The 16005-nt window shown below is 38.8% G+C and overlaps 1 protein-coding gene across 25 annotated transcripts in view; it reads right to left on the bottom strand.

The window, feature by feature from the left end:
* RIC3 (RIC3 acetylcholine receptor chaperone) overlaps nt 1-16005 on the bottom strand; it is a 69563-nt gene that overhangs the window by 25538 nt on the left and 28020 nt on the right. For 13 of the 25 annotated variants that reach the window (XR_013403209.1, XR_013403205.1, XR_013403208.1 and 10 more), the window contains 2 exon segments: nt 15886-15979; nt 7220-7365 (listed from right to left, as the gene is read on the bottom strand). The exons of 1 other annotated variant lie outside the window; for it this stretch is intronic. Coding sequence is in view for 14 of the 24 variants with exons in the window: in XM_077960638.1 (XP_077816764.1) it covers nt 7220-7365; nt 15886-15979 (240 nt within the window). In the remaining 10 variants the exon portion in view is untranslated. 25 annotated transcript variants of the gene reach the window in all.

Here is a 16005-nt window from a genome sequence, read left to right as displayed (position 1 = left end):
GGAGAAAATTTTTGCAATCTACCAATCTGATAAAGGGCTAATATCTAGAATCTACAAAAATCTCAAATTTACAAGGAAAAAACAAAATACCCCATCAAAAAGTGGGCAAAGGATATGAACAGACACTTCGCAAAAGAAGACACGTATGCAGCCAACAGATATATGAAAAAATGCTATCACTGGTCATCAGAGAAATGCAAATCAAACCCACAATGAGATACTATCTCACGCCAGTTAGAATGGCAATCATTAAAAAGTAAGGAAATAATAGATGCTGGGCAGGATGTGGAGAAACAGGAACGCTTTTATACTGTTGGTGGGAGTGCAAATTAGTTCAACCATTGTGGAAGACAGTGTGGCGATTCCTCAAGGATCTAGAACTAGAATTACCATTTGACCCAGCAATCCCATCACTGGGTATATACCCAAAGGATTATAAATCATGCTACTATAAAGACACATGCACATGTACATTTATTGCGGCACTATTCACAATAGCAAAGACTTGGAACCAACCCAAATGTCCATCAATGATAGACTGGATTAAGGAAATGTAGCATATATACACTATGGAATACTATGCAGCCATAAAAAAGAATGAGTTCATGTCGCTGGAAACCAGCATTCTTAGCAAACTATCACAAGGACAGAAAACCAAACACTCATAGGTGGGAACTGAATAATGAGATCACTTGGACACAGGGTGGAGAACATCAGACACTGGGACCTGTCGGGATGGAGAGCTGGAAGAGGGATAGCATTAGGAGAAATACCTAATGTAAATGACGAGTTGATGGGTGGAACAAACCAACATGGAACATGTATACCTATGTAACAAACCTGCACGTTGTACACATGTACCCTAGAACTTAAAGTATAATTTTTAAAAAAAAGAAAAGAAAGAAAAAACAAATTTCCAGACAGAAAACAAGCAAGCTAGCTAACTAAAAACAGGTAACCTATTGAGAAAAAGGAGCAGACCAGGATAAGATTTCTCATTTTCAACATCAAATTAAAGTAAAGAATGAAGCAATATTTTCTAACTTTTTAGGGAAAGTGGCATAATCAATGATTTTATACGCAGCCAAACAATTTGTTTGTGTACAGGTGAAAAATATGTACAGATATCCAAGTACTCCGTACACAATACTATATGGGAAAGAAATATGAAGATATTCTTGACAAATACAAAACTTAGTCAAAATTTAAATTCAAGAAAAATGATGCTATATATGAGACAGTGGTTAACAATGAAATCTGTAAGAATTATCAACATAAAATAAGTATTGATAATGTGGCCTAGGAATTTAATGCTACTGTTAAGAAATGACACTTAAAACAGAAAAGGTTAGTATCTTTAAAAATTAATATCACTTGTAGTTAAAATTCCATATATTTTCAACAAAACCTAAAAGGTAGGTAGAAGGGGAACAATGAAAACTGCAATTTGGAGGAAAAACTGAATTTCATTTCATTAATTACTTGTGAGATTAAAATACTTTTTTATATGTTTCATAGCTGGCTGCATTTTTTCTCTTTGTGAACTGCTTATCTGTAAGGATATCAGTGTTTTCTAAATTAGTTCAAGAACTTTTTAACATATTAAAGATATCGGCCAGATGCAGTGACTCACATCTGTAATCCCAGCACTTTGGGAGGTTGTGGTGGGCAGATCGTTTGAGGCCAGGAGTTCAAGACCAGTCTGGCCAACATGGCGAAATCCCATCTCTACTAAAAACAAAAAAATTAGCTGGGCATGGTGGCGCATGACTGTAGTCCCAGCTATTTGGGAGGCTGAGGCACAAGAATCACTTGAACTCAGGAGGTAGAGATTGCAATGAGCAGATATCAAGCTACAGCACTCCAACTTGGGCAACAAAGCAAGCCTCTGTCTCAAAAAAAAAAAAGATAACTTTTTTCAATTATATTTGTTATAAATATTTTTCCAGTTTATTCTTGTCCTTTAAACTGTGTAATATTCTCTGATCTGCAGAAGGTAAAAGTTTTATGTATTTAAGTTACACAATCTTTTCCCTTAGAATTTGTGTTGCTCTTTAAAAAAATTAACCTTTTTTATTTTTAGATAATTACAGATTCACCGGCAGTATATAAGAAATAATACAAGCCAGGCACAGTGGCATGCACCTGGAGTCCCAGCTACTCAGGAGGCTGAGGTGGGAGGATCGCCTGAGCCCCAGCATGGGCAACATGGTTAAGACCCTATCCCTTTAAAAAATAATACTAATAGTAATACAGAAATCTCATGTACCTTTTATCCAGTTTCTCCCAAAGGCAACATCTAGCAAAACTATACTACAATATAACCACCAGGATATTAATATTGATACAGTCAGTATACAGAACATTTTCCATCACCACAAGGATCCCTTATGTTGCCCTTTCATGGCACACTCACTCTTTCCTACTCCTATTCCTGTCTTAACTCCTAGCAACAACTGATCAGTTCTCTATTTCTATAATATTGCCATGTCAATTATAAATGGAATCATATAGTATGTAACCTTTGGGAATCAGTTTTTCCCCCTACACTCAGCATAATGCTCCGGAAATTCATCTAGGTTGTTGTACATGTAGTTCATTCCTTTTTATTGCTGAGTGTATACCACAGTATTTATATACCACAGTTTATTCACCTCCTAAAAGACATTCAGGTTGTTTCCAGTTCTTGGCTATTAAAAGTAACCTGCTATAAATATTCACAAAGACTCATATGCAAAAGTTCATAGCGGCTTGAGTCATAAGAGTGCAAAGCCAGGAACAACCCAAACGTTCCTCAACTGGTGAATGGACAAATTATGGTATAAGCATATAACTAAAAAATTAGCTCTAGAATAAAGGCTGTTCTGGACCCAACCTAAAAAATGCTAAAGCCTTAAAGGATTCAACTGTTTTCTACTAACCTAACTGCTAACCTAATGAAATCCAACACTATTTAAAGCACTAAAACAAAATCCAGTACCTAACAATGTAAAGTTTGTAATATCCATCATCAAATCAAAACCTACCAGGTATGGAAAAAAAAAAAAAAAGAAATTAGGACCCATTACCAGGAGAATAATTAGTCAACAGAAACATTCCCAGAAATGGCATGGATGATGAAATTAGCAATTAAAACAGTCAAGAAAGCTATTACAGATATACCTCATATGTTTAAGAAAGTAGAGTAAAATATGAATAAATGAGATATAAAAAAGACCCAAATGAAACTTCTAGAAATGATAATATCTGAAATTAAAAAACACTGAATAAGATTAACAGTAGGTTAGATACAGTAGAAGAAGACACAAATAAACCTGAAGACATAGCTGGAAAAACTATTCAAAACTAAGCATGGTAAGGAAAAAAAAACCCTGAAAAACAGTGAACAGAACTTACATGACCTGTGGGGCAATATCAAACATATATGCAACTGGAGAGCCAGAAAGAAATAAGAGAGATACAAAGACACAGATCATTAATAAAATAATGGCCAAAAATATAGGTCATGGGTCTAAGCTTCCACCTTGAGAAACTAGAAAAAGGCAAATTAAACCAAAAGTACCAGAAAGAAAGAAACACAAGTCAATGAAATAAGAAACAAACCAAAAAAAAAAAAAAAAAAAAGAAAAGAAACCAAAATATAGTTCTTTGAAAAGATAACAACGTTGATAAACCTCTGGGCAGCTTGATCAGGAAAAGAAACAAATTACCAGGATCAAGAATAGAAGAGAGTGCATCTCTACAGATCTTACATACATTAAATGGATAATTAGACTATATTATGAACAACTTTATACTAATAACAAAGTTGACAACATGGATGAACTATGTAAATTCCTTGAAAGATACAAAGTATCAAAGTTCACTCAAGAAGTGAATGACCTGAATAGCACTATATCCATAAAATACATTAAATTCATAGACATCTTCCCACAAAGAAAACTCCAGGTCAACTGGGCACAATGGCTCATACCTATAATCCCAGCATTTGGGAGGCCAAGACGAGAAGATTGCTTAAGACCAGGAGTACAAGACCAGGCATGAGTAACTGGGCCTACAGGCATGCACCACCATGCCTGGCTAATTTTTTAAATTTAAAAAATTGAAAAATTGAAAAATTAGCCAGGCATGGTGGTGCATGCCTGTAGGCCCAGCTACTGAGGAAGCTGAGGTTGGGGGGTTGCTTGAGCCCAGGAGATCAAACAGTGAGCCATGATCATGTGCCACTGTTCATGGGCAACAGGGCAAGACCCTGAAAAAAAAAAGGGAGAGAGAAAAACAAAAGAAAGAAAAGAAAGAAAAAGGAAAAGAAAAAAAGGAAAAAGGAAAAAGAAAGAAAGGAAGGAAAGAAAAGAAAAGAATAGAAAAGAAAAAAGAAAACAAAACTCCAGACCAAGATAATATCATTGGAGAATTCCACATAACTTGTATGGCATAAATAACAGTAACTCTACAGAAACTTTTCCAGAAAACAGAAAAAGGAACACATCCCAATGCATTTTATGAGGCCAAGATTACCCTGAAATCAAAACCAAAGACATTACAGGAAAAGAAAATCACAGACCAGTATCCCTCACATATGCAAGACCTATACCTTGGAAACTACCATACATTGCTGAGAGAACTTTTAAAAGATCTAAAATGGTGAGATATAACATGTTCATGAACTAGAAGATTCAATATAGTTACTGTATTGATTCTTCCAAATTGATTTAATGATTCAAAGCAGTACCAATCAAAATCCCATCAGGCTTTTTCATAAAAACTGACAAACTAATTGTAAATTTATCTGAAATAGTGAAGGAAATAGCCAAAATAATTTTGGAAAAAAAAATCTGAACAACTTGAACTACCCAAAACCAAGACTTACTATAAAGACACAGTAATAAGGACCATGTGCTATTGGTACAAGTAGAGACATACAGATCAATGGAACAGAATAGAGCCCAGAACAGACAAGCATATGCATGGTCAACTGGTTTTTCAAGCAAATGTCAAGCTAATTAAACGTAACAAAAGAAGCTGAACAATTGGGTATTTGATATGGAAAAAAATAAACCTCAGTCCTGATACCTCAGACCATCTATAAAGGTTAACTCAAAATAGATCACAGGCCTAAATGTAAAAGCTAAAACCGTAAAATTTCTAGAAAACATGGGAATTAGGCAAACCTTGGGTTAGGCAAATATTTCTTTTTTTTTTTTTTTTTTTTTTTGAGACGGAGTCTCGCTCTGTAGCCCAGGCTGGAGTGCAGTGGCCGGATCTCAGCTCACTGCAAGCTCCGCCTCCTGGGTTCACGCCATTCTCCTGCCTCAGCCTCCGGAGTAGCTGGGACTACAGGCGCCCGCCACCTCACCCGGCTAGTTTTTTGTATTTTTAGTAGAGACGGGGTTTCACCATGTTAGCCAGGATGGTCTCGATCTCCTGACCTTGTGATCCGCCCGTCTCGGCCTCCCAAAGTGCTGGGATTACAGGCTTGAGCCACCGCGCCCGGCGGCAAATATTTCTTAAACAGAACATAAAAAATGGGCCTGGCACAGTGGCTTATGCCTGTAATCCCAGCACTTTGGGAGGCCGAAGCAGGCGGATCACAAGGTCGGGAGATTGAGACCATCCTGGCTAACACGGTGAAACCCCATCTCTACTAAAAATACAAAAAAATTAGCCAGCATGGTGGCAGGCGCCTGTAGTCCCAGCTACTAGGGAGGCTGAGGCAGGAGGATGGTGTGAACCTGGGAGGTGGAGCTTACAGTGAGCCGAGATGGCGCCACTGCACTCAGGCCTGGGGGGCCAGAGCAAGACTCTGTCTCAAAAAAAAAAAAAAAAAAAAAAGCAAATCATAAAGAAAAAAATGGTAAGTTGGAGTTCATCAAAATTTAAAACTTCTACTCTTTGAAAGATGCTGTTAAGAAAATATAAAGGCAAGCTACATAAAATATTTGCAAAATACAGAAATGACAAATAACTTGTACTCAGAATATATAAAGAACTCTTGCAACCCAACAAGAACCTAATCAACCCAATTTAAAAATTGGCAAACGATTTGAACAGACACTTCAAAGATATGCAGATGGCAAATAAGCACATGAAAAAATGTTCATCATCATTAGTCACTGGAGAAAGGTAAATTAAAGTCACAATTAAGATATCACTTTACACTCACTAGAATAGATAAAATTAAAAAGACTGACAAGACCAAGTGTTACCAAGGATGTGGAGTAACTTCAATTGCCATACACTGCTGGTGGGAAGGGAAAAAGAAGAGCTACTTAGGAAAGCAGGTTGACAGTTTCTAATAAAGTTAAACATGTGGTCAGGCATGGTGGTTCATGCCTGTAATCCCAGCACTTTGAGGGGCTGAGGCAGGTGGGTCACTTGAGGTCAGGAGTTCGAGACCAGCCTGGCCAACATGATGAAACCCTGTCTCTACTAAAAATACAAAAATTAGCCAGGCGTGGTGCCAGGCACCTGTAATCACAGCTACTTGGGAGGTTGAGGCAGGAGAATCACTTGAACCCAGGAGGCAGAGGTTGCAGCAAGCTGAGATTGCTCTGCTGCACTCCAGCCTGGGCGACAAAGTGAGACTGTCTTGAAAAACAACAACAAAAAAAGTTAAATATACAATTACCTTAAACCCAGAAATCTCACTCCTAGGTATAGACCCCAAAAAAAATACAAATATATGTTCAAACAAAGACTCATATGCAGAAGTTTATAGCTGCTTGAGTCATAAGAGTGCAAAGGTAGGAATAACCCAAACGTTCCTCAACTGGTGAATGGACAAATTATGGTATAAGCATATAACTGACTACTACTCAGCAAGAGAAAAAGTATGGATATACTCAATAACAAACATGAATGTCAAAAGTATTATGCTAAATCAAAGAAGCCAATGAGCATATGCAGTATAATCCACTTACACAGAAAAGGCAAAATTAAACGTACAGAAAGCACTTCAGTTGTTGCCAGGGGCAGGAGAAGGGCATTACCTACAAAGAAGGGGGAGCTTTCTGGGGTGATGGAAATGTTCTTTATCAAAATTATGGTGTGATTATACAAACTCTATACATTTGTCAAAACTCATCCAACTGTACATTTAAAACTGGTTAATATTCCTGTTTATATATTATACCTCAATAATGAAGCTGATTTTTAAAAAATCTGTACGATCTCTTTTCTGGGCTGACAGCTAATAAAAAAATGAGAAGATGCTGTTTACCTTCCCAGTCCTCCATGTAAGGAGCCTCCTCAGCTTCTTTCTCTGGAGAAAATCTGTCAATGAATTTTCCTTCTTTCATGACCCTGGTGATTTCTCGGAGCTGATGTAGCAACCGTTTCTCTTGGTCAGAAGTCACAGTCTGTGCTCTGCTTAGAAATATCAGACAATCCAACCATTTAGTGGTAAATACTCCTAGGCAATAGACATAAACATCACTATGGTCTGTCTGGATACTGGAATAGAAAGTGCAATTGCAGCAGATTATTATTCTAGGAATTGATCCTCCAACTGCATAGCTGGGAACTAGAGATGTCAGTCCAATGTTTTGATTTTATAAATGGGAAAACTAAAGCCCAGAATAGATCAAGTGATTGCCCAAGGTCCCAAAATTAGTTAATGTCAATACTAGGACCAGACCCCAGATGTCTCAGCTTTCAGTTCAGTGTTTTTTCAGTGTATCTCAATGCCCTGATTCTCAATCGCCTAACAATTTCACTGTTACTCACATTACTCCATTTACTACCAGCCACTTTTCTCTGAAGCAAGGTCATCAAAGGAAAATGTTCTAGGCCATTAGCGTCAACCAGGAAAATTTATGCTACTAGAAATCATCAGGCTTAATTTACTTGTGCAGGTGTAAGGATAGATTCTAAAATTTCAGAGATGGGTAATTTTGAAAACTCAATCATCTAGACTAGAGAAATTGGGGAAACTGGGGTCCACAGAGGAGAAATATTGTTTATATATTCATACTGCCACTTAATGGAAGCACTATAACTAAAACCATCCAGGCTTCTGATCACATTCTGTGCAATTCTTGAAGCACAGTGCTCAAGTTCCACATTTTGGAAAACCTGGTTTGAATCCCAACTTAGTTGTGTGGCTCTGGCAAATATCTGCAAAAATAACATGAGACTCAAGGATAACAGTATGATTATTTTCTTTTAGAGGAAAGCACTGCATCACACTGTTAGGCAAACAAGGTCCTACTTAGAAGACTGATAACTATCTGCTTTGAGACCAGTTTTATCTAGCAGCAGGATTTAATGGAGGCTACTTATTCTCCTCTTAAAACCTAAACACAAGTTAATACAACACTTACAAAGGAAAAATGATGTACTCTGTACTAGCCTATGGAGACGGTCATCTATTTTTCTAACAGCCAGTTCTGAGCCTGCACTCATTTCTATGCTCAGTCTAACTTTAGCCTTAATGACTAATAAGGAAAATGAAAAGAGTATTTCTCCTTTCAACATGAAGATAGTAACTGAGGAAAATGAAGAGCCAACATTACCAGAGACCTCAGTAAAAGGAAAAACGAAAACACCATGAGTTCCACTTCTTCCACACCAAGTAGCTTCAAAGCCATGAACTACTAAAGATGCCTGTCTGTTCCACATTCAGCTAAAATCCTATACTTACAGGGCCTCTGACAGCTCTATTCTTCCCATCAGTACAGGAGTCCTGACTCTCCAAAACTGCTCATCTGACCCACATAACCCCTATTTCTTACTGTTAAAACAACCCACTTTCTGTGAGGCTTCTGGGGCTGACTAGAAGAGCTAACCTGCCTATCACAAACTCTTTTCTCTTCAGGTGGCACATGTTACTTTTCCAGACTGTACACAGGGCATTCTGATCTTCAATGAACGAAACAGTCTTAATTCTATTTCCTAAGTCATGGGAAATCAGAAGCCCTTATCCTAAAAGAGGATGGGGAGACTAGAGGAAGCAGAACAGACAAGAGCTTTCCCAGAGAACTCCAAACCAAAGCATCCTCATTTCACTCTAAACAAGTATACCTTTATTGTCCATATCTGGCATTATGCATTAATCATGGTCTACTTTATGATATCTTCTGAATTTATTGCAATGAATATTTTCATGGATTCCTTATCATCTCAACTCGGTTTGATACCCCCAGAGGGCAGTAATAATTAAGTTGACAACAGTATAGGCACAATGCCATGATCACTATTAAGAGCTCAATAATTATGTGTTAGTTTGATTGATCCCCATTTCCTCACCATCCATTATTTTCTTCCACCTCCCTGAATTCTGGATTCCATTCTATCATTTTACCAAAAGTTGCAAAAACTTTTACTCCTAAGTGATTTTCACTTTACTAAGTCCAAGGGTCTTTTTCTCACATTTCATTCTTCTTGACTTCTCTATATTATAGACCATCCTCTGCTTAAAACCTCCTCCTCCCTTAGCTATTGAGACATTTGTATTCCTCCCACTTCTTTAACCATTCCTTTTATCTATGACCCTGGCTCACTTTCTTCCACCCACCTCCCAAAACAATTTTCCCAAGACTCAATCCTAGGACTCTCATTTCTCCATTCTTATAATCATGCCCTCAGGAAGTTGACCCAGTATTACAGATTAGACCATCACCTCTACAGAAAAGATGTCCTAATGCTACTATTAATCTTGACTTTTCACACAAATTCCCATCTCACAACTCCAGTAATTTCCTGGGCATTTCCACTTGGAGGCCTTGCGACTATGTTAAAGTTAATCTTAAATTCACCTCCTGAAACCAGGTCCCAGTTGGCTCAGAATCGTGAGCAACTCCATGAACAGGAAGACCAGAAGAGGCTGAGTATGGAAGATTCTAAGATGATAGAAAAATAAAAGGGCACAGTTGGGAAATAGCCTCACTAGAATTTTGAATTCTGTAAGCCCAGCAGAATCATCAAGTTCCAAATGCAAGAGTTAAGCACAGAGAATTAAACAGATGTTAATAACACCATTCATGGTTAGAACAGAACTCAGATCAGTAAAAGATTTCAGGATACTGCAGCAGAGTCTGATATGCCTCAAATATTTGGTGATCTTACCTTTCTCCATGGAGATTTTCTCCATCTCTCACTCCCAGCCAATGACTTCCAAACCTGAGCCCTTTGCTCTGACCTCAAGAACCAAATTTCCTATTGCTGTTTCATATTACACATGGATGTTCTGATGGCATCTCAGACATACTCAGTGCTGAACTTATGATCTCAACTCCAAAGCCTTATGTACTTTCCCTTCTTTTGTATATTATCTTGGAATGCCATAATCTTCCTTCCAGTTTGGCTGTAAATCTCCAATGCATCTCTATTTATTTATTCTTCTTCATTGCTCTTATCTGGTTAGTAGTTTTCTTTTGGGAAACAAACTCATCTTCCATTCACAGTGCAAAGGTTAGCGTGAGCCATCCATCCCCCACCTCTCCTTCAAGGGTGGCCATGTGACCCACAGCTAATCATCACATTCCATCCCCTTGGCTGCAGGGATTGATTCAGGGATAGATATAGGACCCAAGTTGAGCTAACTTTACTTTTGGACCTTGAACACAGTGAAGCCTGAACTGAATACTTTGACATTAAATTCATCCTGGCAACAGTCCATGAGGAGACTGTCCCTTTCTTTCTACTCCCTAAACACCCAAAGCTGCTCTGGTTACCACCCTTCCTGAAACCTGGATGTTCAGTTGTTCCTTTGACATTATGAGCTACCCCACATTCTTCCAATAAATTCTGCCTCCTCGTACTTCAAACTTTTTGCTAGCCAGAGTTGGCTGCTTGCAACCAAGAAACCTGATACAGCCTCTGATTTTTTTTCTTCCATTAGGTGCCCTTAACTTGGCCCCACTTTTCCACTCTCACTGGTCTATTTATTACCATTTGCTGAAACCTTTTCAATAATGTTCCAGCATACAGTCACTCTATATATTACTGTAAGAGTTATTTTTCTAAAGCATAGCAAATCGTGATATTTCTCCTCAAAAGCCTTCAGAGTCAAAATAAGCATGTGTTGTCGGGGGAGAGAGGAGCTAGGCATACGAAAAAGTATATGCCAAGTCCAGAGGCAAAAACATACAGGTATTTTAGAGGAACAGCAAGTGGTCGGTGTGGCTGGACCACAGAGAGAGTGACGAAGAAAGATAAAGCAAGAGAGGTACAAAAGGCCAGGTCACTCAGGACCATGTAAGCTATGTTAAAGATTCTATGCTTTTTCAAAATCAAAAGGGACCTGCTGAAGGATTAAAACAAAAGAGATAATCCATCTGTTTGGAAAACAGAAAACTGAAAGGTGGCAAAATTAGAGAAACCACATGAGATAGTTATGACCTATGTCAAAAACAGGTATTCATTCACTCACTCATGCACTCACTCACTCATTCTTTCTTCTACTTCATCTAATATTTTTTGGAGCCTTTTATGTGCCTGTGCTAAGCTCTATAGCTAAGAAGGACAATCCCTGACCTCACAGAGCCTACAGTCTTTTGCAGGGAGACAGGCTTATTAATTAAATAGAAATGACAAGACATGGTGATTAATGAGATATGGGAAGTAAAATAAAAGGTGAATCAAGGATAACATCTAATTTCTGCTTTGGGCAACCAAGTGGACGGTGAAGCCATTTGCTGAGACGGAAATTAAAGGTAGAGTAGGTTCACTTGGGGGATAGATGATGAATTCCATCTTGGACATTCATTCATTCAATAGATTATTTATCATATGAGGAGGATAAAGGTAGGTATCTATGAGATATGTCCAGTGGGCTCTGTATATAGAGGTCAGGAACTGAAGTAAAGGACCTCAACAGAGAATGGTCATGATTTCCTCTTCTACCACAAAAGCGTACAAGTGCTTTTATCAAAAGTGAATAGGGGCCAGGAACGGTGGCTCACAACTGTAATCCCAGCATTTTGGGAGGCCAAGGTGGGCAGATCACCTGAGATCAGGAATTCGAGTTGAGCCTGGCCAAAATGGTGAACAACCTTGCCTCTACTAAAAATACAAAAATTAGCCAGGTGTGGTGGTATGTGCCTGTAGTCCCAGCTACTTCGGAGGCTGAAGCAGGAGAATCACTTGAACCTGGGAGATGGAGGTTGCAGTGACCTGAGATCGCACCACAGCACTGCAGCCTGGGTGACAAAGAGAGACTCTGTCTCAAAAAAATAAAAAATAAAAATAAAATAAAATAAATAGTTATTCTAATTCACTAAGTATTTACTTAGTACCTACTAGACAAACACACTGGAAAAAATGGGCTAAGTCTAGCCTCAAAGAGTTTACATTCCAGGAATTCATGGCAAAAATCTGTAGCCCCACGCACGTACTCAACACGCCCACCAGGGCACTTTGCTGCCAGAGGGTGCACCGTCCCTGCTTTTTTCATGGTCTGCTTGACCATACCATGCTTCTAGCAGGTAAATTGTTACAACTGGGCATGCTATTCCAGAAGGAATACAGCCTGTGATTTTTTTTTCTTCCATTAGGTCCCCTTAATTTATCCCCACTTTTCCACTCTCACTGGCCTATTTCTTACCATTTGTTGAAACCTTTTCAATAACCTTCTAGCATGTAGTCACTCTATGTATTACTATAAGAGTTATTTTTCTAAAGCACAGCAAATCGTGACATTTCTCCTTAAAAGCCTTCAGAGTCAAAATAAGTGTGTGTTGTGAGGGAAGAGAGGACCGAAGTCATAAGGACAGAAATCAGGACACCTCACTTCTGATTCCTAGATCCTTTCCTTACTCTTTGTGTCCTTGAGATGAACACTGTGCTTAATATCAGACAAAACATGGCACAAGACTGACATTCTAGGATGTTTCATTATTCAAATATGTGTACAGACCTACATCCCTCACAAGTAAAAGCTTTCTGAAAAGTTTTATTAGATAATATCAAAAACTTTCCCCATATTTCTGTTCTTACTTAAGCATTAATGTAAAGTTTCAGAAAGTTTCAGAAACTGTAGAGTTTTCAAATTTTAAGCCAATATCCTGCAGTTATGGAATATTATATAAAAGGACTTAACAGGCTGTAAATGAATGTGTCTTCTGCTTTACCCCTAGAAACCCAGAGATGTGATACAATTTTGATCTGACAGAACAAATACTGGAATATTTTGGGCTTTTCTAATAATCATAGGAGCACAGACTTGTAAAAGAACAAATGCCACAGAAACTGAGGTTAAAGGACACAGACTGTAAGTATAAAAGGGAAAACATGTAGAAACATGGTGCTACGGTTTGAATATTTGTCTCCTCCTATACTCATGTTGAAACTTAACTGCCATTGCAACAGTATTAAGAGGTGGGGCCTTCATGAAGTGATTAGGACATGAGAGCAGAGCCCTCATGAACAGATTAATGCCATTATCTCAGTGGGTTAGTTATCCCAAGATGGGCTGTTATAAAGTGGGGCTGGCCTCTGGTGCCTCCCTCTTTTGCATGTGCTTGCTTGCCCTTCTGCCTTTCCATCATACGATGATGCAGCAAGAAGACCCTCACTAGATACCTCCTATAAAACTTGGACTTCACAGCCTCCAGAACCGTGAGCTAAATAAACCTCCATTCTTTATAAATTACACAGTCTGTGGCATTCAGTTATACCAACAGAAAACATACAAACATATGGGCTGCTTAGCCCTTACAGTTTTTAGGGCATAAGTCCCATAGGGCCTACCTGTAAGGATAAAAGATGTTGGATTCAGGAGTGTCAGAGAGAAAAATCACATCTTAGAACTAAAAAATGAGAGATTTGGTAAAGAGCCAGGAGCCATGCTCTCTCTAGTGGGAAGACAGCTGCTCCCCAGTTCCTAAGAGGCAGGGTGGAAAGAGTCTTACACAATCTTTGCCATGCTGCAGGCTTTAATCAATATGTTCCCAAGAAGTCCACACCTCAGCATCTTACAAAAAGTAAACATTTTGGGCTAGGACCTGTGGCCCCTGAAATGAGACAGTACAACTTCAGATGTAGTACAACAAGGAGATGTAAATCTGGCATGAAGAGGACAGACAGTAGTTAGAGGTTATAATATTGCATCCCTGGCTTGGGCTATAGATAGATCATGTACACGGGTTGAATGGTAGAGTAATTTGAGTTAAGGGAGTCTGTTACTCAACAATAAATAATAATGAGAAAATATCTTCACGTGGTCTCTTACCCCAAGCTCCAGGAGTTGGGTCTCCCAAGTGAGAGGCCCTGCCCACAGGTATTCATCTACGGTTTTCAAGACCCTTAGGTGTGGCCTGGGGTTTCCAATGGCCCAGGTGAGTGTACAGATATTTTTTCAGACCTAACGGTCTATAATAGCCTGGGTAGTTCTCCACCCAGACTGTAGGTGGCAGCTATAGGGTTAGGGCAGAAAAGGCCAGAAAAGTATAATTGCACAAATTGGTTTAGTCACACTCATACAAATAGTCATATGTTAGATAATGTACACAAAGCATTTAGTTCAGAGTGTGGTCCTTAGTAAGTGTTCAATAAATATCAATTATTATTATACACTCACAAAGATATATTCATGTATCTATACAACTTTGGGGAACATTCCAGATAGTAACTCTGCTTTCCAGATAAAAAGAAAGTCAAGGCTCCTGGGCCCACACAGGCAAGGTTCATCTTCACAAATGTCATTTCAACAGCACTGCAGATGTTGCAGGGAAATGCCACGTCAGGAGGCTGCAATCTGAGGATACCCACTCTCTTGTATCCAGCCAAACAGAGGCAAGGCTGAAGCCAGTGAACACAGAAAGGGCACAGGGTACTACCACTATAAAGGATGACAAATACAGGCTAAGGTAGAGCAACAATTTCTTGGGGCAAAAAGTACACAGTGTGCCCACAAAGATGCAGGAGGGACATTTCAACACTTCCTTCTGCATGGGATTCTGCCACTCACCCTAACGTTCTCCTTCCATCCTTGCCAGAAGACCTAGCTGAAACTGAACCCCTTTGTCCTCAGTCTTACATTCTGTTTTTTTTTTTCCTGGCCTTTCTACATCCACGTTTTCTTGGTTGTTGTCCACTTCTATCAACCTCCTGAAGCCACCTTTTCAGATCCTCAGCCAGCCTAGTAGCAAGAGGAGTATCTTCCCTTTGGGACATACTAAATGGCTAGTTTGGCTCTTAACATCTAATTTACATGTCTAATTCTATGCTGGCACAGTTGACATAAACATGAATGCCTAATGTGATCACACTTGCTCTCTTCTCTCATTTTGTCTCAAGTAGAAAGCATCATGTTCAATAACCTGGTTTTACTTAAAATTATACCTATTTTAGACAGCTAGGAAAGTTTCTTTCTTAAATCCTAGTTATTTCACCCCATAGGAGTTACTCACAAATTTATTCACTTTCACAATAATTTGCACAACACTAAACTTTTGAACACTAAGATTGCTTGACAGTATGTGAATGAAAAATGTTAAATGATAAAGAATACATAAATGACACATTCACAATTTAAAAACTGACAGTACATAAAATGAAAATAAGTGGTCTATTTATCAAAAAAAAGCATAATTTTGAATTTTCTTTTCTTTTTTTGAGACAGAATTTTGCTCTTGTTGCCCAGGCTGGAGTGCAAGGGCACAATCTCGGTTCACTGCAACCTCTGCCTCCCAGGTTCAAGCGATTCTCCTGCCTCAGCCTCCCAAGTAGCTGGGATTACAGGTGTGCACCACCATGCCTGGCTAATTTTGTATTTTCAGTAGAAACGATTTCATCATGTTGGTCAGGATGGTCTCAAACTCCTGACCTCAGATGATCCACCCACCTCGGCCTCCCGAAGTGGGATTCCAGGCCTCAGCCACGGCTCCCAGCCTGAATTGATTTTCTAAATGAGAATAGTCTGAGTCCTGTTACATGAAAACCTACCTCTCACCATTAGGTCCCACTCTGTTGATTAATTTTTCCATGGCTGCTTCTGTCTCTTTCAGTTTTTCTTGCAGTTGAGCAAGCTCAAAACTGGCTGAAAAATAAGCAACAGTCTAAGAA

The sequence above is a fragment of the Macaca mulatta genome, chromosome 14 (assembly GCF_049350105.2).
Source record: "Macaca mulatta isolate MMU2019108-1 chromosome 14, T2T-MMU8v2.0, whole genome shotgun sequence".
In the NCBI taxonomy this organism is placed as follows: Eukaryota; Metazoa; Chordata; class Mammalia; order Primates; family Cercopithecidae; genus Macaca; species Macaca mulatta.
This window is presented reverse-complemented; position numbering and strand designations above follow the sequence as displayed.